The following is a 24,007-nucleotide window of genomic DNA, read 5'->3' on the forward strand; positions in this document are numbered from 1 at the left end:
TTTTCATTGGTGGCCTCACTTTCCCTCGAACAACATGCGGACTTAAGATTTTCTTACTCTTGTCCGTGACTATAGTCTCTTTTATTTTACTTGAACCGGACTCAAGTGTTAATCCTTTAAATTTATTCTCAAACTCATCCATGTGGCTTTTTTTGCAGTAACATGGTCATCAGTAGTGCAAACACGGGTAGCTAATTTTAGACATCGTTTAACCACGAACTCATACCTCCGTGAGTCCGCATTCGATCACAAGTCATCGTAGCTACTTTTTACCACAGTATATCTCCTCTTTAAATCTTTCCTCCATCGATCCAAAATGTACTTATCCAACAATGCATGAATCTTATTCATCTGGCAAATGTTCAATGTATGTCTACACAAGATCTCCCTCATCTCGAACAACGTACATGTGCATTTGACATCAACCTCCTCCTCGTTAAAGTAAACAGTATACCTGACGCTCTTGACATGGTCATCATCAGTGGTAATTTCATCCAAAACATCGTAGGTGGAAATGCTCCCCTCCTTGCTAATGAGTATGCAGTTACATAAAATCATTCTCCACACCTTTTTTTGGACCTCTTTAAATTTTACACTCATATAGACCGCTTGAAACTGCTTCTCAATGCTGAATGCAGATGAACATGGGATGGTTTGGTTTGAGGAGTTGAAATCAGCTGTCGTCTCGAGCTCCACCTTCTTCCTGAGAGTATTGTCAAATTGGTCAACAAATTCTTTCAACGTCGTACCAGAATGCACAAACCCATCGAAGAAAGCGTTCATACTTTTTGACCTCTGAGTTGTGCTCATGTCAGCCCAAAATACTCCCTTAAGGTACGCCGGTACCCAGAACAACCTCTCATTGTACAACCCTTGCAGCCATGCATTATCACTAAATTCATACTTCTCAATAAGTTGCCCCCACTTCATCTCAAGTTCTAAGCATGTCTGTGAATCATATAGTGCACTCTGGATGGAAGTCTTCAATCCAAAATTGAAGGCAGCGTGAGATCCCAATTTTTCAGGTAACTTTCGCATTATATGCCATTGACAATATCTATGACGAGTATCTGGGAATACAAGAGCAATAGCATTTTTCATTGCTTGGTCTTAGTCTGTAATGATCGCTTTTGGAGCCCGATCATCCATGCACTCCAACTATGCTTAAAACAACCAGACAAAAGTACTTGTATCCTCACTTGAAAGCAACAAAGCCCCTGAGTTGGTGGAATTGGTGTAGAAGGCCTGGGTGGCCTTTTATCTTCTTCTTTGTCCATAACACTATTAACAACTTTAATTTTTATATCGACATTACAAGAAATAAATTAGAATAACTAATTAATACATGCATCACAAAAACGTAGCTCCACATATAGTTAGAATAAGTATTTCATAGTAATGTGAAGTCCTAAACATTAATTAGTTAGGTCTACAATAATTAGAATTTAGTAATTTATTTTACAGGCTGCAAAGTACAACTTTAGATATGTATTTTTTATTTTTTGCTTGATTTTTGGTTTTTAGCATTACATACTCCTGGCTAAATTTCTCAAATTACCTTCAGAGCATTAATTTTTATAACTAATTAAGTCATATTACACCACAATCTTAGCCATAATATTACAATCTGAAACTTGAATTAACATAATTGAAGCCATATCTCAGAAGAATTCAAGCCATAATTTGACCCCACAATCAACATATTATAACACGGTAATATCAGAATTCATGCAACATTATCAGAATCTACTTCATAATCTCACATCACAATCTCAAGCTCAATCAAAATTGTTGAATCCAATGTTTCAAGTTTCATGTGATTATAAATCTACACATGGATTTTGATAATAACAAATGAATTCAAAGAATAAAAGAGTTTCAAGCTCAAGTTGTTCACACAATGGAATCAAGCACATCAAAGAACCAAGCATGAGCAAGAAGGAAACAAGTCTACATTAAAGTCATAGAATAATGTTGTAAATCTCTTAAAATTTGAAATTAGGATTAATGCTCAAAATTAATATTTTATTATAAAGCATTAAAATACATTTTCCACATGTGCATGAATATTTTTGAAAATTAAATTTAAAAATTTTGAAAGATGATTGATTGTCATCTTTTGCATGTGCATGCCTTGATTAAAGGGTTGAACTTTGAAAATATTAAAGATGATTGATCGTCATCTTTCACATGTGCATGTTTTATTTGAATATTTTCAAAAGTGATTGATACTTTTTTAGACTTATACAAAAGGTAGATGATTTTGTTTGAAAAATTTGAAAAGTAAAGTGTGCTCATTTTGTCATATGCAAAAAATAAAAGATTAGGTTTGAATTTTTTGAAAAATGAAAGTGTGCTTCTTTTTTCATATGCTAAAAGTAAAAGATTAGGTTTGATTTTTTAAAAAGTGAATAATGTTGTCTTTGACAATTGAAAAAGAAGAACATTTTATTTGAATTTTTTTGAAAAAGTGAATGATGTTGTCTTTGATATGTGAATCTTTTTAAATTTGAATATGAAGTCTCATATGCCTATAAATAGATCATTTGAGAGCTTCACATTCACAACACCAAGAGCATACAACATTCATTCAAAACTTTCATTCTCTCTTATCTAAACATTGAGCACTAATTCTTGTTCATTTTGAGAGATATAGTTTGCGCTGTATTGTTCTTATTTCACTCATTGATGAGTGTTTTCTGATAACCTACCCACTATCAGCTTTTGTATCAGAAAAAAGGGTGTGTATAACCCTTGTGCTTGTAGAAAGTATTCTACACGGGGAATAGTTGAATCACCATGTGTAAGGTGATTGCAAGTGTAGAGGGTGTTCTACACGGATCCTTTGTAGCGGTGTTGTTCAAAAGTGTAATAGGTTTCTATCTCCACTTGAAGGAGGTTGAATAGTGAATTTGGGAATCCTCAAGGGGTAGCTTGAGGCGAGGACGTAGGCAGTGGGGCTGAACCTCGTTAACATACTGAGTTTGCTTCTCTCTTACCCTTACTCTTTATATTTATTGTTATTTCATATTTTGTTTATATTTTATATTATATATTTGATTTATAATTGTTATTTTTTTAATACAACTCAATTTACCCCTCTCTTGTGTTAGTCATCTGGGCAACAAAAATTGATAACCATATTACTTTTGTCTTAGTTTAGTTTTGAGTTGATAATATAGCAAATTCAAGGAACACCCAAACAGAAGTAAATCACTCTCGGAATCCAGGAGAAAAAAAAATTACATAACAATAAAAAATACTCTCCAATAAAAAATCCACCACCACTATCAACCATCACTACACTTTTCCTATCAACCATCATCAGAATCCATCAGAAACCAAATCCAATTGAGGATGGTTAAACACGGCACGACTAGTTAGCATAATTACCTCACAGAATCGGTGACCTCGAGCGCAGCTAGTAGACGGTAGATCAAACAGCAGCCGGCAGACCAAATGGTAGCCAATACGATCAACTTGAGACCACAGACAATTTTGGGTTGGGCGACCGGGAGGGGCGACGCGTTGGTGGGACCTCGAGCTCAGCCAGTAGATGGCAGACCAGACGACAGCCGGTACGATCAACTTGAGATAATGGACAATTTGGGTTCGGCGAGCGGGAAGGATGACGCGTTGGAGGGAGCACACAAATTCAAAGATTTGGGGGGATTACGTTCATTTTATCTTACTTGGGTTAAACGACAATATTTTACTGTAGCATTTTTGAAAAAAAAAAGTCTAGGCTGACAGAGTGTGATGTAAGTTTAAGAGCATAACTCTCTTTTTAAAGATCATAGGCCCATAAGTCAAATGGTATGGTATGGTGTGTGTACTGTTTACATGTGCGGATATATAGTGGCGTGCGAAGACCACGTGTGACTTTGAGCGGCTTAGGTGCTGCATCGTATTAAATTTTATTCGACGAGGTTGTAAATCTACACGTTTTGAATCTAGTGGTGGCGCACATTTATCACATGGGTAGAGATCCATAACTCTGACACCAACTAGGAAAAATAGAGGGAAAAAAAGACAAATGAAAAACAACTAAAATACTGATACAATATAATAGGTAATGATATACCATTAAATCATTTACAATTTATAAATAATTTTAAATATAATAATATTTTTAAATTATATTTTAACATATTAAATCATCAATAAAATCAAAATAAAATTTAAAATAATATTATTTTTCTACATAATTATATATAAATTATAAATAAAAATAGGTTTATCATTTTTTCAATACAATAGGAGAGAATAGGGAAGACCGGAGGAGGAGAAGCTGAGTTTTCTTTCTTTAGAGACAAAGGGAGAGAGGCTTCCCTCGGTATTATAGAAAGATTTTACAGACTGTTCTTGTAGTGCTGCTTTTATTTCACTATGATGACATTGATGAGGCAATCTTATCCTACTTTTATTTTTTTATTTTATTATGATAATACGAAATAACACATTAATATTTAAATATTTTAAAAATATATATAAAAAATGATCTAATGGTAATTAAAGTTTTAAACAAATAAAAGAATTATCCAATGTAATTAAAATGTCACATTTTGCTACAAAACCGATGACACTAAATCCTGCACCCTAGGCTCTAGCATCCTACAATACTCGAACACTATCTCTCTAATTCTAGTGATTTGACATGTTACTAACTGAATATAATTTTTGATTTAAAAATAGCCTTAGGCGTTACATTAATCTTATTTTGATTTTATATTATGGTACACTTACAATTTTACTAGAACCATTACATATATGATACCATGTATCTCTTTCTCATCAAATTCTAATTTCGCCCCTGCCTACACTATACGGCTAACAGATAATAGTATGATTTGTACTTTGTAGTAATTAACTTTTGGGTCAATTAATAATGTCATCTCTACGCCTCCCTAAATTATATATGAAAATGATAAAAATGTCTCCCTCGTAGGCATCGAAATCGAAGTGACACCACTGATATAAACCATATGTATGAATATGACGATTTCATGTAACAGTAAACCGATCAATGATTCTGAGTTTGACATTGGCAAATGATATATTTTCTCATATCAATATCAAGTCATCGTTTAGTTATAATTCAGTGGAAGGTGGCTAAGAATTTCTAGGAAACAGAAGATTTCGTTTGACAAGAATTCCTAGACGTAAGGAGGCGTAGAGATGACATTTGGGTAGAAAACGGCTAGGAATTTTTAAGAATAAGAGTTTTACTACATATAAATATAGTTTATCACTAATCTGTGTACGAATATTGATTTATTCATATTTAAAATTTAAATTAATATTATTTTTAATAAAATATACTTTTTGACCAATCACATCACATTGGTGCACAGATTAGTGTATAACTCAATTATATTTTTCCTAAACTTATATTAGTAATTATAATTTCAAGAGTAATATTAGATACGGACAATTTTAAAGTGTTAATTTCAGCACACTCTTTTAAAAAAATTAGGTTTATTGTTGAGAAAATAATTTTTTATGTAAATTTTAAATTTAATTACTTTTTTTTTTCAGAAAAAATATAAAAAACTATCCCATACTAAAAAAATAAATAGAGAGGTATTATAATCATAAAAAGATTTTATAAAAATAAATTTATAAATTGATATATATCTTTTTACAATATATTAAATATATTTTATAATAAAAATAATTTTATAATTTAAAATATTAAATCACTCTAACATTGTATATCTCGATCTGTTCATGTTTTTAGAATCTAGAATTTTTAAACGGGAATATCGTTTCTCTATGGATTGTGGTGACGGGTTGCCCAGCAGGCATACGACTAACACAAATCTGAAGATTCTTTATTTTATCATTTTTTTATAAAGATTTTTTTCACATATTTAATTATTAAAAATAAAATAATATATATAATTTTTAATTATTTTTTTATTTATTAAATAAAAAATAAATTAAAAAATTAAAATCATGAGCATTGTGCAGTAAGAACGAGGCCTCGCCTAATATTTTTTTTCTCGAATCCAAATATTATGAGCTGGTTTAGATTCAGATATAATATGAAATAATTTTATATAAAAGATAAAAATTAAATATAATATTATTATAATATTATTTTTTAATATTATTATTATTTTAAAATTTAAAAAAATTGAATTAATATTTTAAAAAATTAAATTATTTATTATATTTTATGTAAAAATTTAAAAAAATAATAATGATAAGAGGAACGAGCGGAGATTATTTTTCGGGACAACGATACATACAATCCATAAAATTGGACTCATTTGCAATCCAAACATTGGAAAGATGGAATCGCCCCCATTTTATAATAAACTTGACCCAAATACCATTATTAACAAATCAAAAACTCTCAAAATCCGGAATGCGTTGGTTCCCTCGCCCTCTCTGTGCCGTGCATCTAGTCCTCACCATCGACGACTCCTTCATGAGTAATAACATTCATCAATAATCTGAAAGCAAGTGGAAAAACTTAAATGCGTTCATGCGGAAGTATAACTAGGGTTTCAAACGGATAGAGCTGCCCGTAAATAATTTGAGATCGACTCATATAAACTCAACTCAGACTCAGTTAATTTAATAAATGAGTTGTTCGTGAATATTAATATTGGTTCGAACATTAAATAAGCAAAACTCGTATAATCTCAACTAGATTCGATTTAAGCTTGTGAACAACATTCATATAATCTCGATTTGACTCGTTTTGAGCTCGTCACAATACTCATAATATTTATATATATTTACATTTATACTTACATATATTCTTTTATTATATATATTTTATATGCTATATATATAATTTTTGATCTTTCATATAAGTAATATATGTTATTATTTTTAGTTTATGTATAAGTAACATGTTTTATTATTTTATAATAATAATGTACTAAATTCATAAAAGAATTATTGAGTCAAATATAAAATGTTTATACAAATAAACAACTCTAATTGATTGCGAGACTTTCTTAACTAATCATATTTTGATTTGGCCATATTTAATATTATATCAAGGATAATTGAATATTTTAATATTAAATTAATAGTTTTATTATGTAATTTTTTAAATCACTTTAATGTATTAGGTATTCTTGATACCATATATATTGGAAAATGATAATGAATCAATGTTACATTGATATTTGATAGGCTTTATATTAGTTAAAATTGATTAAGACAAATAATCTCATTTATTTATTAAAAAATAATAATAATCTCACTGATTGAATTTCATAAATTAGTAGCAGGATGTGTCATATCGTCGTCATCAACATCAAAAGGGCAACATCAAAAGGGCAAGAAAACTCAGAATCATCAAAATCATCTTGGAAAGACCTGCTGGAGCTCCTGGAAAATAAAATATGTGGTGAGCTGGTAGATGATATCTTCATTCCCAAATATTTTCTGGTCTCATCTCTCCCAAGAGAAAACAACTGCAACAGGTAAAAACAAATCATAAATAAAAGAACATACTTTTATTTTTAAAGGATAAAAGAACATACTTAACAACTTAGTGTGATGAAATATCTACCTGCTCAACTGTTGCACTAATCTGATTTGGATCCACATGGTTATCCGACCTCAAAGTACCGGACCTTGTACTTTTAATGGGAGGAGATGGAGGCAAAAATTGCTTGTTGGACAATGCTGGCGAGTTAGCAAGCTTAGTGGCAGGTATGCTTACTGGGGCACTTCCACTGTCCTAGACTTTTCTGAGAAGATGTATCAAGATTTTTATCTAGGAGACACACTTATCACTCTTTTATCACTAATTTATTATTTGTAATATATTTTTTTTAAGTATTTTTTTAATATATTTAATCATTAAGAAAAAATTTAAAAAATATAAAATTTTATTAATAATCACTTTGTTAATTATTAAGTAAAAGAAAATTTTTTAAAAAATTAAAAAAATAATAAAATAGTGATAGAAGGGTGATAAATCTATCGTTATTCTTTTATCTTAATGAAACGCTCCGTTTCATTTACCCGTGAAACATGAGCGTTTTAGTTAGGCCTGCAATGCCGTCCACAGACGTGGACTGCAAGAAGAATCAATTCTATTTTTCAATCTAAACGGACCTGCATGTACAGAATGCAGTAGGACAGGACATTTCAACAACCAAGGCTTTGGTTCTACTCGAACGGCTCTATTTAAGTATCGGAACCACACAAAGTCTTTAAAGTCGAAGTCGTCTCTGTGCGTCTCTATCTCTCTCTCTCCCTATCTCCTTTCTTTCTGCCATGGCTCAAACTACTCCAAACCACACACAAAAAGTGTACGGATGGGCAGCTCACGATTCCTCCGGCAAGATCACCCCTTACATCTTCACCCGAAGGTATAACAACTCGAGGAATTCTTTAATTTATTTTCCTTAAATGAACCGCATATTCTCACTATTTCTCAATGTTTTCTCCGTTGCTGATCATTAATCAAGTATCTTCCATATGAATTTGGCTTAAATATTTGTTGGCACGCAGAGAAAACGGCATAAACGATGTGACCATACGGATATTGTACTGCGGGATTTGCCACACTGATCTCCACCAAGCTCGGAATGACTGGGGCATCACCATGTATCCTATCGTCCCCGGGTAACGTCATAACATCTATCTATATATCCATCTATCCATCTCCAGTCTCCACCCTCTAGCGCGCGATCGATTGTTCTGTAATTTGTAGAAGAACCTAACATTATTATTTAACTACTCGTATATGCTATGGTAGGCATGAGATTACAGGGGTGATCACCAAGGTGGGAAGCAACGTAAAGAGGTTCAAGGAAGGAGATCGAGTTGGGGTAGGGTGCTTGGCTGCTTCGTGTTTGGAGTGTGAGTTTTGCATCAACTCTCAGGAGAACTACTGCGACCAGATGCAGTTTTCATATAATGGAATCTTCTGGGATGGTAGTATCACTTATGGTGGCTACTCCAAAATGCTAGTAGCAGATCACAGGCAAGTGCATCCTCTACTTACCGAAAATTAATACTAATATTAGATAGGGAAATATTTATATAAAAGGATTAGGAAAAATTAAATCCACAATCCCGTTTTTAAGACCACCATTTCCATTCATGAAGTACTTGGCATGCCTCACAAAAAAACAAAAAAATGGCCCGAGAGATTCTCTGATAAAGTCATTTAATTTTTTAAAAATCTTTTTTCATATTTTTAAATATTTTTTTAAAAACAGTACACATCATAATTAAAAATATATATATATTTTTTAACTACTAATAAAAAAGGTGTAATCGGAAAAATGTTTGGGACCACCCTTGTGGTTCAAGCATTGAATGAGAACAAAGAAAATACTCCATGAAACCAAAAGTGAGGTCACATCAATGGATTGGTGGAGAGACCACTATACACGAAGTTTCTATATAGTCTGTTTTTTTTTTTTTTGTAGAAAAGTTGGATTTAGTCCTGTGATAGAATGAGGTAGTTTTAGTTAATAATTAAATAAAATATTATTAAAATATTATTTTTTAATATTATTATTATTTTAAAATTTTAAAAAATTAAATTATTTATTATATACAAAATTGATATATTTAAGATTTGTTATTCGACAAAATAATTAAAAAACAAATAAACTAAACGAAATATATAGCTTTTGTACTTTGTCATTATTTCACAGGACAGCAAGATCTGTCCTCGAAGTTTCCCGTCTACTTCCTCGTATGTTCCTCCCCATGCCAGCGAGCAAATGATAGTATATATTTTCTAATATTAGTGCTAAGTTAGTTGACTGAAATTGACTGTTAGGGAGGACTGGGAGTTAGCTTGCAACTAAAAACATATATAATAAAATACTCCTAGGGGTACATATTCTTCACACTTTTAAATGCATTTGTGCTTCAAATACACATCAGCTTCGACCAATTTCTTTTTTATAAACTATATTTTATATTTCTGAACTTTATTTTATAAACTATAATTCATTATTGAAGTTGGCAATTGTTATTCTAAACTGCCAACTTTTGATAACTTGTAGTATAGTGCTCTATACAATAATGAACATTAATATAATCTTTCACATAATTTTAATTTTTAATGGTCTAGTTTGACTCAGGATGCATATATATACAATTACCAAGAATATGGTAATCTAGGACATCAAGTATAGATTAGGGTAGTTAGCTTAAATAAAAAAAAAATATATTGTAATTCATGATGCAAAATATAATCTCTTTTTATATATACATGATATGATCAATTCATGAAGATGAGAGAAGTGCTAGTCATAAAAATATTTAACAAAAATAATTCTATAAACTGATACGATTTTATATAATATGCCGTTAAATCTAATTTATAATAAAAATAGTTAATTTTATAATCTAATATACTATATCAAATCATGTCATTTGTAAGTATATTAATTTGTAGAATCTTTTTGTGGGTAAAGCATTATTACTATGATGAAATTAAGGTTGACCAACAATATTCTATATATATCTATGTATGTGTGTAAATAATTATATTGACATATATGTAAATATTGTAATATTTGGCATGAAGATATGTGGTGCACATTCCGGGAAATCTGCCCATGGACGCAGCAGCACCCCTTCTATGTGCCGGAATAACCATATTCAGCCCCATGAAAGAAAATAATATGGTGGGGTCGCCGGGGAAAAAGATGGGTATAGTAGGTCTGGGAGGCCTTGGACATGTGGCTGTGAAATTTGGCAAAGCATTTGGTCACCATGTCACTGTCATCAGCACCTCTCCATCCAAAGAAAATGAGGCTAAACTGCGTTTGGGCGCAGATAACTTTCTATTGAGCACCAACGCCGAACAAATGCAGGTTTTTATGGCCTTACTTTCTCTCGAGATTACATCCCTGCAATTGCTTTCGGAATTTTTGAGATTTAGATTGAATTATATATACTTATAATATGCTGCAGCTTCTATGCATTATATTTATGAGAAATGTTTTAGTCTTATCTACAAATTGAAATAACTTGACGTGATATGTTAGATTGTAAAATTATTTTTATTATAAAGAAGATCTAACATATTATATAAAGCCATATTAATTTATGTATTATTTTTTTAGAATATATTTGTGACAATAGAACTTCCTTTTATTTAATGATATATTCAAAGTGTTTATGATTTTATCACGATTTCAATCCAAGTAAAGAAGTCGTGTTGTTTGGATTGAGAGTCTTTAAACTCATTTTATCTCATCTAATTATTATAATTTTTTTAAATTTTTACACAAAATAAAATAAACAATTTAAAATTTTCAAATTTAAAAACAAAAATAATATTTTATTCTATTTTTATTTTATTTCATCTTATCTCAACTCACTATTCAAACCTCTCCTCAAGAATCTCACAAAATTTCCTTTCCTACTACTTGTTATGCACGGGAATTTTTGCAGCTGTAATAATATATTGAGTGATGTTATATACAGTCACTTTTATGTATTCTTTGTGCACTCTACTGATATGATTAACTAGATTAATATTTTTTTAATACCTAACCAATCATATTATAATAATATATAAAAGAGTATATAAAAATAACTGCACATAAAATTTTTATTTTATTTTTGATTCATTAGTCTTGCTGGTCGGATCTAGGATTCCTATCCTTTGTTTCTTATTTTTATGTTGGATTTTTTCCCCCATTCCTTTCCTGGACTGGCGGTTGCATTTGTCCTCAGACTCTTATCTACTTTTTGCAATTGTCTGGGGCAGGCGGCTCGGAGGACCCTAGACTTTATCATAGATACAGTATCAGGACATCACTCTCTGGGTCCCATCTTGGAATTGCTCAAAGTGAATGGGACATTGGCTGTTGTGGGAGCACCCGATAAACCCTTCGAAATGCCTTCTTTTCCTTTGATTTTTGGTAAGAATTATGCTAATTTTTCAAGGCCTGGCCTTCCTTGTGATGCACAAGAAATAATAGGTCAAAATACAAATAAAAAAATAAATTCTCTTTGTATTTATTTTACAGGAAAGAGAACAGTAAAGGGCAGTATTATAGGAGGAATGGCAGACACACAAGAGATGATGGATGTTTGCGGGAAACATAACATTACGTGCGACATCGAAATTATCACACCCGACCAAATCAACGAGGCGATGGAACGCCTCGCTAATAATGATGTCCGCTACCGTTTTGTCATTGACATTGCCACAAACTCATCTAATATTTAAAAAGGTTACGTGGTAGGACTTGGGAGCATTGGCTGATGATGATCTCCTGATCTGTTTACTTGTGGTCTTGTTCTGTATAATAGAGTAGGCGAGCAAAACTCAAGCATGTGTACGTTTCAAATTAGTTCAAGCACGTCCCAAATGAATAATACTGATCGCTAGATCGATCGATCTCACCCTCAAATAATAAAGGCTAAATTACTTTTAAGGTATAATATATTTAGATTAGTACTTTCTACATGCTGTTATTTGTGATTGAAAAAGTTTAGAATTAATCTTAGAGCATCCTCGTCTGGTTCTCCATCCACATTCCTATAATTTAACTCAAAATCATATTTCTTCAAATTTATTTTTAAATTTTATTCATATTCTAAAAACCTCATATATCCTATTCCCTATCTCTATCTCTATTCTCTTAAATAATATTTCTCTATTCTTTTTTTATTATTTTTTTTTCTCTCTTCCATTTACAATCTTAAATACTAACTCTTGTATCTTATTATCTTTTTTTTAAAAATCACTTTCTACTAAATATTTATATGATTTTGACTACTCAATACAGTATTTTTTCAAACCAAAATTTGTATTATAAAAATAGTTAAGTTTTATAATAAATTAATGCATTTTCTAACATGATGACAAATTTTTTGTGAAGAGTACTATTTATCAATTTCTCTAAGAGGATCCGTAGTCACGTATTGATGATATAATTTTTTTAATTGGCTGTAACGGTAATATTTTTTGTCCTTTCTCCAACAATAATATTTTTTGTCATTTTTCTAACGGTAATATTTTTTGTCATTTTCCCAACGGTAATATTTTTTATTTTTTCTCTAACAGTAACTTTTTTTGTCTTCTCTCAAACGGTAACATTTTTTGTTTGTAGTGTAACGATACTTTTTTATCTATAAATACGCATATTGTTAACATTCATATTCTCACAAACTCAATTCTCATTTCATTTATAGAACATAAATTCTATTCTATCCTTTGATCTCCCACTCCCTTCATCAAAATGACTCGTACATTCTTTCGCAAATTATTGACATACGTATCCTCTGAAGATGATAGCGATGTTCATACTGAGGAGGTCGATGGACAGTCATCGAGGCATCGTGGCAATAGCCAACGTCGTAAGTTTATTCGGCGTGATCATGCCTAGCGCCTATTTCGTGATTATTTCGCAGAGAATTCAATATATCCCTCGAATCTATTTCGAAGGAGATTTCGGATGAGCCGTCCCCTATTTCTTCGTATTCTAAATGAAGTAGAGTTTTACGAACCGTATTTCGTCCAGAGAAGAGATAATGCCGGAAGACTCGGTTTATCTTCTATACAAAAAATAACCGTAGTACTTAGAATGCTGGCGTATGGGGTTACTGGAGATTTTATGGATGAATACATACGTATTGGTGAAAGCACCGCAATGGAGAGCCTAAAAAAATTATCTGAGACAATAGTAAGTGTTTTTTCAGATGAATATTTGCGGTCTCTAAATGCTAATGATATAGCCCGATTGCTGCTGGTTGGTGAACAACGAGGATTCCCAGGAATGCTCGGAAGCATTGATTGCATGCATTGGAAGTGGAAAAATTGTCCCACAGCCTGGAAATGTATGTACTCTGGCCATATCCATGAACCAACTATTATTTTAGAAGCAGTTACTTTATATGATCTTTGGATATGACATGCATTTTTTGGTATGTCCGGTTCACATAACGACATTAATGTGCTAGAGAGATCTTTTATTTTTACAGAACTTGCCCAAGGGCGTGCTCCTGCAGTCAATTACACTATCAATGGCAACGACTACACTATGGGTAATTACCTTGCGAATGGTATTTATCCCAAGTGGCGAACTTTTGTGAAGACGATTCCATCACCAAGAGGGAACAAGAAGAAAAATTTTGTGAAAGCACAAGAATCCGCAAGAAAAGATGTCGAGTGTGCATTCGGGATACTTCAACAACGATTTGCTATCATTCGTGGACCTTCCTGAATGTTCAAAGTGAAGGAACTAACAAATATAATGGAAGCATGTATTATTTTACATAATATGATCATTGAAGACAAACGTAATGATAGTGAGAATTTGAACATTGAGTATGATCAACTTAATGATGATCTCCCAAAATTGTCACGCAATCATACAATTGAGCTTACGGACTTCATCCAGCGTCATCATCATATTAGAGATAGCTCGGCATATCATCAACTCCAAGAAGATCTAATTGAACATCAATGGCTATTATATTCCCAACATTAGCCATGTCGCATTCAAACTATGGAATTTCCTTCATGTTATTTACTTTTATGTTTAAGTTAATTTACTTTGCATTTGTATTTTCTTCATGTTATTTACTTTTATATTTGAGTTAATTTGTTTTACATTTGTATTTCCTTCATGTTATTAGTGACTATGTTAATGATAAAACTCTTTTATTAATGTCTTTCCTTGAGTATAATCGCGCAATCTATATTTGAAAATTTTATTTTTAATTATTATTAAAATTATAATAACATATTACTTGCACAAAAATATTAAAGGACACTACAACAAATGCTGAAAAATATTTACACAGGTTTTTTACACATCTATCATTGTTCAAAACATAAAATAAGAAATACAACTGTAAATGGTAATGTTATCAATCAATGTTCAATTTTTAGAAGTATTGCGTCTCGCTATGATTTCCCTCTGGAGTTGCTGGAAATATAACCGCTGCATTTCAGGCATGACACTCACGTCCATCATCATAATGCGCTGATCTTGATCTTTCAACGCGAGCTCCACTTTCTGTGCCTCCAACCTCAACCTTTCGTCCTCTTGACGAATTTTATTGACCTCTTTTTCCCTCTCAATTACCATCTTCTCCGCTTCCAACCTCAGTCGTTCATCCTTAATGCGTAATTTTTTTTCCTCTTTTTCTTTGTCATACTCCATCTTCTCGGCCTTCATTCGATAAAACTCTTTCTCCTGAGTGCGTGACTCCTCCAAAAGAGTATACTTCATCTTTTTGAGTTGAAAATTTTCTTCTGCTTGCCTGCCTTGAGCCTTTTGTTTTCCTTTCTCAGCTTTTCTTCCAATTGGTCAGTCCAACTCGATAACTTCATTCTCCATGACTATATCTGCCTCCATATCAAAAGCTGAATCAATTGTAGCGCCAGAACATCGAGTTGGGTCGGGGATGGGGACATCGTCTTCCTTCGCTTTGGATCCTCCTTCGTGGCACACCAAATCCACTTAGGTTGGTCCTTCAACAGGTGCCAACAATGTTCGAACTGGAATGAGCATTTTTCTAGCAACTGGTACATAATCTTGGCCTTGTCAAACTTGCATGGAAAAAAAAAATACAATGTTAAACTAATGTAGTAGACAAGAAATTTTAGAGTAAAACAAGTAAGGATTTGGAAATTCTACCTTGTCTTGCTCGGTCATGCCACTTTAATTTAACCCTTCAACTTGGACTAGTTTCGTACAAAATTTGTTTGTGGCCTTTTGGATAACCGACCACTGATGAATTAAAGACTTTATTGTCCGCTCATTTGTGGTTTCTTTAAATTGCTGGAAGTATTCAAAATTTTTTTTCCAAAATTGGGAATGTTTTTTATCTATTCCCTGGACGGCATCAAGGCTACAATTTAGCCATGCAAAAACAAGTAAATTGTCTTCTTCGGGGGTGAAGTTCGCACCCCTAACTGATTTCCTAACCCCTATAGGCTCGTCAGGAGGGGTGAAGAGTCATCAAGGGTTACCGGAGAGGTTCCACTTTGCCCACTGTAAGTGGGGTCGAGTTGAGGATCTTGATTAAAGAGGTTGGTGAAGTACATATGTCCAGGGTCTTGTGAATCCATTTCTAAAAAGCATGACATGTTAGAACAAGAAAGGACTAAATTTGGGTTTTAGTCGAGATCGCCGGCTCAGGAACTGAATGGTGATGGGTTGGAAATTTGGCCACCCACTCATGGCTGCAACAACCGGTTGCCAGTACTTGTTGGCCGTCCGGGTTACCTAACCATTGAGGAAATGAACATAAATTTCATGTATGTCCACCAAGCTTTGTCATCATCACAGCCAACTGGGGTTAGTTTTCACATTACTTCTATATCACAACATAATACAAAACAACAACTAAATAACATGCAAATCATAATACTGCTAAATAAGAGCATCCCATCTGGTCACCTTATATTGAATATATTAATATTTGTGGTTCAGAATGGTGTAAATATTGACAGCATGCGTAAGATGTGACTTACATCGAATGGCTGCAAAACCCCACCCGAACCCCGATTGCCTTTTGTGGAAAGTATCACAAACTGCAATATGGCCATTCGGTTGAGGATTACCCCGCCATATCAATGGGGCCCATTAACACTTATGAATTAATCCGTACAATAACACCATCATCACAGCCTAATAATAGCCCCTCTCCCAATAGATACGAAACACTGCAAATGTCCAAGGGTCACAGAACAAATTACCCTCTGGAAAGAGGAATGAAAGTGCACATAGCTAATAACATAATTTGGGAAAAAACAAATGCAACCATACAAAGCATAATAATTATTTTTAATAAAAGTGACACAATAATTATTTTTAATTATAGATATAAATATGATCTTAGAGTGTGGCATCATTACTCAATCTGAAAATAACATTTTTGAGACTTTCAACTTGATCAATATTTCACAGAACAATAAGATCTAGCAATTTTTTCATTACTACTCGCAATCAATATTTCAGTGTGAAAAATAGAGAAGGTAGTTGCATCTAGTACTAGTATGTGCTGAGAGAGGTCTAAGAAATCAAGGCTGCAATGCAGCAAGTGCCTACTTCATCAACTAATAATTTAGGTCCCATAATTGTAGAACTAAAGAAAAGACCAATCAACATCCTGCCAATATATGACAAATTGCAATCCTGTAGTATCTATAAATCTTTTTTTTTTTATCAGTTAGAACTAAACAAAATTGAAAAAGCAGTGATTCTACACGACACTACACCTAGAGGGGGGTGAATAAGTGTAATCCAATTTTTATGGCCTTTTGAAAATTAGTCAAACAAGCAGTTAGTAAATGAATCAAATAACACAAATAATCAACACATGATTTGGCTCGAGTGAAGTATCAAGTGAAGGTCGAGCGGCACAATCTGCCTGAGTTCACTCGAGTTCAGTGTCGAGCGAGTGTCGAGCGACACACTCTGCCTGGGTTTGCTCGAGCCCAGTGTCGAGCGAGGGTCGAGCGGCCCACTCTGCCTGGGTTTGCTCGAGCTCAGTGTCAAGCAGCCAACTTTGCCTGAGTTCGCTCGATCTCAATGTCGAGTGGCTTAGATCGCTCGAGCGTCCTGTTGAGCGAGGGTCGAGTGAAGACATCTATTTTGACCAACAACGAGCACACTTCAAGCATGCTTCAAGCCTTTCCCCAACAATACTTGTTACAACCTTGTTTTACATAGGTTTTCACAAGAATATGTCAATACACTCATTTTTCCCTCAACAAAAATAATCACAGGCATCTTATTTCCACAATATACAATCTGCGATAAGTAGTTTTATAACAAGGAGGGCGTAACTACCATAGCAATTTGCAATGATTTTCTTAACACAATGGTTACTTAAACCCAAAGCAGAGATTGACACATCAACATGTGAGGTCATAGGTTTAACTAATATGTCCATATTTAGAGCAATGGTTTGGTTCAAAACTCACACAAAATAGGAGAAAATATCTGTAAAATATGAAATAATGTTGCTACCAAAAAAGTAAAAGCTTAGGATTATATATTAAAAAAAATGAAGAAGAAGTGTATGGATTTAAAATAAGGATTAATCACCAATTAGTCTGTCAGTTCTATGCAAGTTTCAAAATTCTCACGTAGTTTCATAATTATTATAGATGGTACTCAAGGTTCACACATTTGCCAACAATTATCCTACCATTCATCTGCTATCCAAAAACCTAAAGGAACACCATGTTAGACTTATTAAAAGCTCAACATGTGTCCTCAGCCATGTCAGCTCAGACCCAAGAATACAAGATAGCTTAGAAAATAAAAACATAACAAAGTTAAAAATAAAATCAGAACTAAAAAATTGAAAAAAAAATGAAAAAGTGGTGGGAACAAGACCCTACTGAGTGGTGCTGCCAAAGAGGGGAGCGGGTTTAGAGTACTTTGCCATTGCCTCCAGTAATGGTAGGCTAACATTAGAAGAGAGAAAGATAAGGCGCATCTTGATTCAATTAGAAACATTATTCACAGGGAAACATTCTTCAATGCTAAAATGAATAAATATGTCAATTCAAATACCTTAACAAAAGCAAAAATACACTGATTCTTACATTTCCTAACATTTGATTGTCCAACTACAACACAAATATATAGGACTGCTGATTAATCATTAAAGTCCCATTAACGCTTTACGTTTGTTTGAAACAAGTGATTATATGTTTCGGACTATGTCAAAAAGTTGTGGTCAAACAATTATTGATTGCCTTTTATCTTTTATCTTTTGCAGAGGCAGCTTGAAGTTTTGTCATTTGCTTTTCCTTCTATTTGCAACAAAGAAAGAAACCCAAAAGAAATAACAACTGCAATTAGTACTTGGAAACTGAAAAGCTCTGCACTAAGATGTCGCTGTGACAAAATCCATGAGATAACAACCTATAGCTACACATATAATCCTTCACTATAGGATAAGAGGTTAAACATGCGAAGGGAGCTTTACATCCAAGCCAAAAAATAAAGATCCTGGTACAATAAACACAACTTTAAAAAAAAAAATTGAACCCAAAATCTTTTCAACAACAATTACCTCTCAACCGATCCAATATTTAGTAGAAAAAAGCTCACCAAACCATAAAATATACAATTATAGAAAGTAGAAAGAAACCCATGTGAAAAATAGACTAGTATAGTAAATCGCGTCCACAATCATTCTTGAGAAAACCCACGCCCATCAATGGGAAATCCACCAAAAATTGCTCCCCCCAATTCAAGCAAAACACATACAGTTAAAATACACTAACCAGGTATGCATTTCTCTCACAAAAATTGATCATGACATCGGGCGGAAGAACAAGGGTAGCCAGAAACAGAGAAGGGAAGAGAGAGAGAGGAAAAGAAAAATAGAAGAAAATGAGGGTTTTTGGTACATACGATCTTCAAAGAGAAAACGTTTTTTACTTACAAAAATTTGGCAATGGAGATCTGCAATCAATGGTGCTGAAGTGCAAGGGAGGGCCAACCGTTTCAGAGAGAGAAGACGCAGGATGAAAGGGAGAGCGCTAGAGCCAAGGACCGATGCGGATGTACAGTATTTCAACAAATATAGGAATTTCTTGTACATACCAGAATGAAGTTCGTAAAATGGGGATTGGGATGGAGATGGGTTTTTGATGAAAACCCTAAATTATTCCTTAAATTATAGGGAAGAAATCCATATGCAGAACCGAATAGGGATGCTCTCTTAGAGTTGGAATTATATTTTAATACAAGAGAAATTATTTTTACAGTCATGAGTTACGTAAGTGCTATGTAATTTTTTTTTAAAAAAAAAAGTAAATACGATATTCACATGAAAATTTTAATTTTTTGAAATGATAGATCCAACTTCCTAAAACGAAATGTATAGCATTTACACAGCACATAGTTGTATGTAGCATTACACTTGATATAACAACTCTGCCAAATTCAACGAATTTATCAAGGAAAAAAGATGATACAGTACATAATTGCCACGTCAAAATATAAAATAGGTGACATATTAGTTATGATTTTTTTTCTTTATCATGTGAAAAATAATATTTACAGTCATAAAGTCTACAAACATCACACACTCTTTTTAATAAAAGTGAGTATATATGGATCTCAAATGAAAAAATGATTTTTTTAACATGGACCTTATTCTTTATTAAAAGAAATATACGATACTTATACAACTCATAATTATATTTAATATTATTTTTTATATTATATTCTTATTTCAAATAAAAAAGGTAGACAAGGCTATTAAACACATGCTTCAAAATTCTAAAACGTACATCAAGGCCGGGTGTTGGCTACAGGACTTACAAATCGATTTTAACTCCTGTATAAGTGCAAGTATATAAAAGCCTTTTATAAAAATATATTCATAAATTGATTTGATATATTAAATTTAATAATCCTTACAATCTTGCGGATCATTTTAAATCGTATCAATTAATTATAACATTTACTTATAAAAATTTATGTATAGACTAATATTTTTTTCTTCTTTTTAATTCTTTCTGGTTCATTTTGATCAGTTTCTCAAGAAAAGAGTTTGTTATTTGCACATTTTAACGTCTATATGTTGGAAAAGAAAAATCTATGACACTTGAACGATATGTGTCCACGTGGCTAAATACTAATCTCAATTAATTGGTGTCGGTTTTGAAGAGATGGAGTGGAAGCAAGGATGTCTTCGAATTTAAGAGCTAATTTTAAGCCTCAAAGCAATGGTATAATACTGTATGCTAAAGAAATCAAAGCTTAAGGGAATGTATTACACACACCCTGTTAGGATTTTAATTTCAAAACTTCATTAAATCTTATATCGTTATATCAAAGACATGTAAATATATAAAGAAAAATTATGTTCATACACCATATATATGTTTTTATTTATTATTTTTTCTCTTAGTATGTATAAGATGTAGGGATGATGAATATAAGAACTCATGATATATAAAATGTATCTTACAATATAAAATATATCATTTCATTTATAAAATTGTCTTACAATTAAATCAAATCTTATTACATAAGTTATGTTATTGACGTGTTCTACGCTTGCAAATAGAAGAACTTTATTTATAGTGATCTTTATAAGTTAAAAAATTCTATTTATAAGCTAAGGTAGATAATCTAGTAAAATGTTTATATGACACAATTTAATTTAAAAGAAAAATTTTAAAATTTGAATCTTACAAATCAAATATTACTATTTAAATTATACAGATGATATGCTCTACATATCGATTTGAGAATAGAATAACTCTTATAAATTTATCTAACAAAAAGTGATGCTTTTAATATTAAAAATAATACTTACAAGTTTCATGACATATATGAATCAATACTTGCAATTTTGCTTATATATACATATTTATGTGTAAACTATTGAAAAAAGTGAAAATTTTATAATTTGAAATTTGAAATTCAAATTAAAAATATATAATATTACGCGTAAAAATTATACGTACGTGTACCACAACTCATCTTATAAGAATCAAGTCAGGTGTCATAAATTAAGGTTAATCAACAGGGAAAGTTAAGAGCATGTGAACGTGTCAGCGACTCAGCATTGGATCCCAGCCTGATTTGGCGAATAATAACTGGATTTAATCCCCAAATCAGTTATCAACTAACCTGTATCATCAACAATCACTTTCATTTATTGATCTTAATTGGAAAATGACAGACCAAATTAATCTAGAACATCATGATCAATGGAAACATGACACGAGTTCCATCTACAAAAGTAACAAAACTTCATGCGAAGCACACGGTAGAGAAAATTAGCAGCAGTTTCTACGCATGTGCCCAACAAAAGCATTCTTTACAAGCAGAGAGAACTCACCGTGTGAGCGACGTTAACGTGGGACCAAAGCCGTATCCAATGAATTAGGCGGTGCAATGACGGCCAACTTCTTCCTTTCTTTTGCTTCTCCATGATCTCCAGTATCTTAATCATTACAAAAGCTCCATATAATAAGTACACAAAGACGCCAAAACTTCAGAGTTTATTTGATATCTCAAGACAGGATCTGTTCCAACTCGCACCTTTTGATTTCTCAGTTTCTGCTTATTGTATTCTTTTAATGACCCAGATGAGAAAGATTGGTTGGCCCAAGTTGAAATTTTCCTTCGGAAGGGCAGGTTTGATTCTATCTTATAATCATCTTCTTCTTTTATTCCGTTCATAAGGTTTTTCAAATCCTTCTCAATTATTTATTGGGGAAAAGGTTGCTGTCTTCTCTTTTAACTGTTATTTTGTGTTTTGGTCACAGGCCGAGCTCTGAAGGAAAGGGCAAATAGCTTGTCAAGCAAGTTAAGCGTGAATGAAGAATACATGGAAGCTTTCAGAACCGAGTCTTACATAGACATATGGAGCAAAGTTCAAGGTCAGCTGGGAAGAACAAACAATGTTAGTACTAGCAGTAAACTCTCTTCATCGCCTGCTCTTCCTCTCTATCTGCATCTCTCCGAATATTTACTCGAACCAAGTCAAGAAACCCTAGTGGAAATGATAAAAGGCATGAATCTTCATTACCTTTTAATGGATTATTTTGAAGCCAGCTTTGAAGCGTGTAAAGTCTGTGAATTACTCCTTCAAAGCATCCATCAAACGCGTGCTAATTATAGAAAAATCAAGCTGGGTAGAAGTGGGCATGATCATGCTGATCATTATGCTGATAAGCAATATTGCCAGGCTCTCCTCGGTGAGCTTGCTGCAATTGCAGTGTCAAAAAACCCATTATCGAATATTAGTACAATGCAATTTCGTGATATTCATGATGGCCACATGGCATTGTTCCATAGACTAACATCAAAATACAGAACAATCAAAAGGGGAGCAAGCTTTCATAGAATTTGGAAGAGGGCTTGTGGGATTAGTCTTTTTATTTCACAAACTGCAGTTCTGATTCTGCTGCTGATATTAGCACTCCATAGCATGGTTGGAATCGCGGCAGCACCAACGCTACTTACATTTTCCTTAGGTTTCTCTACGAAGAAAATGAAGGGGGGTTGTGGAGGTTTTAAGACTAGATCATTGCTTGATAGACTTGGTGAGCAACTTGATGTTGCAGCCAAAGGGGTTTACATATTGATCAATGATTTCGATACGATGAGCCGGATGGTTAAGAGGTTAAACGATGAGGTAGAGCACCAGAAAGCTGTTGCGGATATGTGTGTTAGGAATGGGAAATGTGAACTATTAAAGGAGGTTGTGAGGGAATTTCATATCCACGAGTCAAGCCTTCTGGACCAGTTAGAAGAGCTTGAAGAACACATCTACTTGTGCTTTCTCACAATAAACAGGTCCAGGAGGCTTGTAATCCAAGAGATAATGGAGGCTCACCAATGACACAGATCATCTTCATAAGCAAATAGATGGTGACCATTCTTGTTGATCCATAAGAGTCGATTCGAGATTAAGATTGTTGTACGTGGAATAGATTTTGTTAATCCACAATGATGACAGATCCTGATGTTTAATTTGTTCAAGTTCTTTTCGAGTCTTTATAATTCTTTTGTATTTAGTTAATACTAAGAAAAATGCTATATCTACCGAGAGTTGGGTTCCCAATTTTTTTTTTTTTTTTTTCACTTAATGATTAAGGAAGTATTTTTTAATAATGTTGTGATTTTTTTATTATTATTTTTAAATGTTTATGATGATTAAAAAAAATGCATGATAAAAAAAAGAAAATTAAAAAAGAGAAGAAAAGAAATACACTTGTCGGGACATTGTTTCGGTCTCTGTAGTGCCGCTCTAGTACTAAATATGGCTCCGAAACAAGTCACAACTCATATCGTATTCTTCATGTCCGGCTCCACACTTAATTTTAACCATATTACGTATTTTGAGACAATAATTTCAACAGAAAACATGGAAACAAGAAGAAAAAAGCTTCCCTGACTAGGATTTAGAATGCCGGGAGAATTAGCATCATGAAGCTTGTCGCCAGTGGTGAGGTTACGTGGCATGGCCATCAAATGAACTGATGAAGAGGAACACAACAAATGCAAACACTTCCATGGGGCAAGCTTCACTCAGTTCTTTCCTCCGA

At 32.9% G+C, this 24,007-nt stretch overlaps 3 protein-coding genes across 3 annotated transcripts; 2 read left to right on the forward strand and 1 right to left on the reverse strand.

The window, feature by feature from the left end:
* Positions 1 to 246: 246 nt before the first annotated feature.
* LOC122274357 (protein FAR1-RELATED SEQUENCE 4-like) lies at positions 247 to 1,101 on the reverse strand. The gene has a single exon (XM_043083402.1). The coding sequence runs from the start codon at positions 1,099 to 1,101 to the stop codon at positions 247 to 249; it is 855 nt and encodes a 284-aa protein (XP_042939336.1).
* Positions 1,102 to 8,166: 7,065 nt separating this feature from the next.
* On the forward strand, positions 8,167 to 12,422 carry LOC122317778 (probable cinnamyl alcohol dehydrogenase 6). Its single transcript, XM_043134780.1, has 6 exons — positions 8,167 to 8,345; positions 8,488 to 8,601; positions 8,735 to 8,962; positions 10,529 to 10,817; positions 11,720 to 11,873; positions 11,982 to 12,422. Exons 1-6 carry the CDS (start codon positions 8,251 to 8,253, stop codon positions 12,182 to 12,184), a joined length of 1,083 nt encoding a protein of 360 aa, XP_042990714.1. The 5' UTR covers positions 8,167 to 8,250; the 3' UTR covers positions 12,185 to 12,422.
* Positions 12,423 to 21,838: 9,416 nt separating this feature from the next.
* LOC122319214 (UPF0496 protein At1g20180-like) lies at positions 21,839 to 23,510 on the forward strand. The gene is made up of 2 exons (XM_043137172.1): positions 21,839 to 22,091; positions 22,223 to 23,510. The coding sequence occupies exons 1-2, from the start codon at positions 21,884 to 21,886 to the stop codon at positions 23,299 to 23,301; spliced, it is 1,287 nt and encodes a 428-aa protein (XP_042993106.1). The 5' UTR covers positions 21,839 to 21,883; the 3' UTR covers positions 23,302 to 23,510.
* Positions 23,511 to 24,007: the final 497 nt, after the last annotated feature.

Source organism: Carya illinoinensis, chromosome 8 (genome assembly GCF_018687715.1).
Source record: "Carya illinoinensis cultivar Pawnee chromosome 8, C.illinoinensisPawnee_v1, whole genome shotgun sequence".
Taxonomy (NCBI): domain Eukaryota; kingdom Viridiplantae; phylum Streptophyta; class Magnoliopsida; order Fagales; family Juglandaceae; genus Carya; species Carya illinoinensis.

Coding starts and splice junctions, on each gene's coding strand:
- LOC122317778 (XM_043134780.1), top strand. CDS start 8,251: ATGGCTCAAACTACTCCAAACCACACACAAAAAGTGTACGGATGGGCA. Junction 8,602..8,734: donor ATGTATCCTATCGTCCCCGG/GTAACGTCATAA, acceptor ATGCTATGGTAG/GCATGAGATTACAGGGGTGA. Junction 10,818..11,719: donor CCAACGCCGAACAAATGCAG/GTTTTTATGGCC, acceptor TGTCTGGGGCAG/GCGGCTCGGAGGACCCTAGA.
- LOC122274357 (XM_043083402.1), bottom strand. CDS start 1,101: ATGAAAAATGCTATTGCTCTTGTATTCCCAGATACTCGTCATAGATAT.
- LOC122319214 (XM_043137172.1), top strand. CDS start 21,884: ATGATCTCCAGTATCTTAATCATTACAAAAGCTCCATATAATAAGTAC. Junction 22,092..22,222: donor ATTTTCCTTCGGAAGGGCAG/GTTTGATTCTAT, acceptor TTTTGGTCACAG/GCCGAGCTCTGAAGGAAAGG.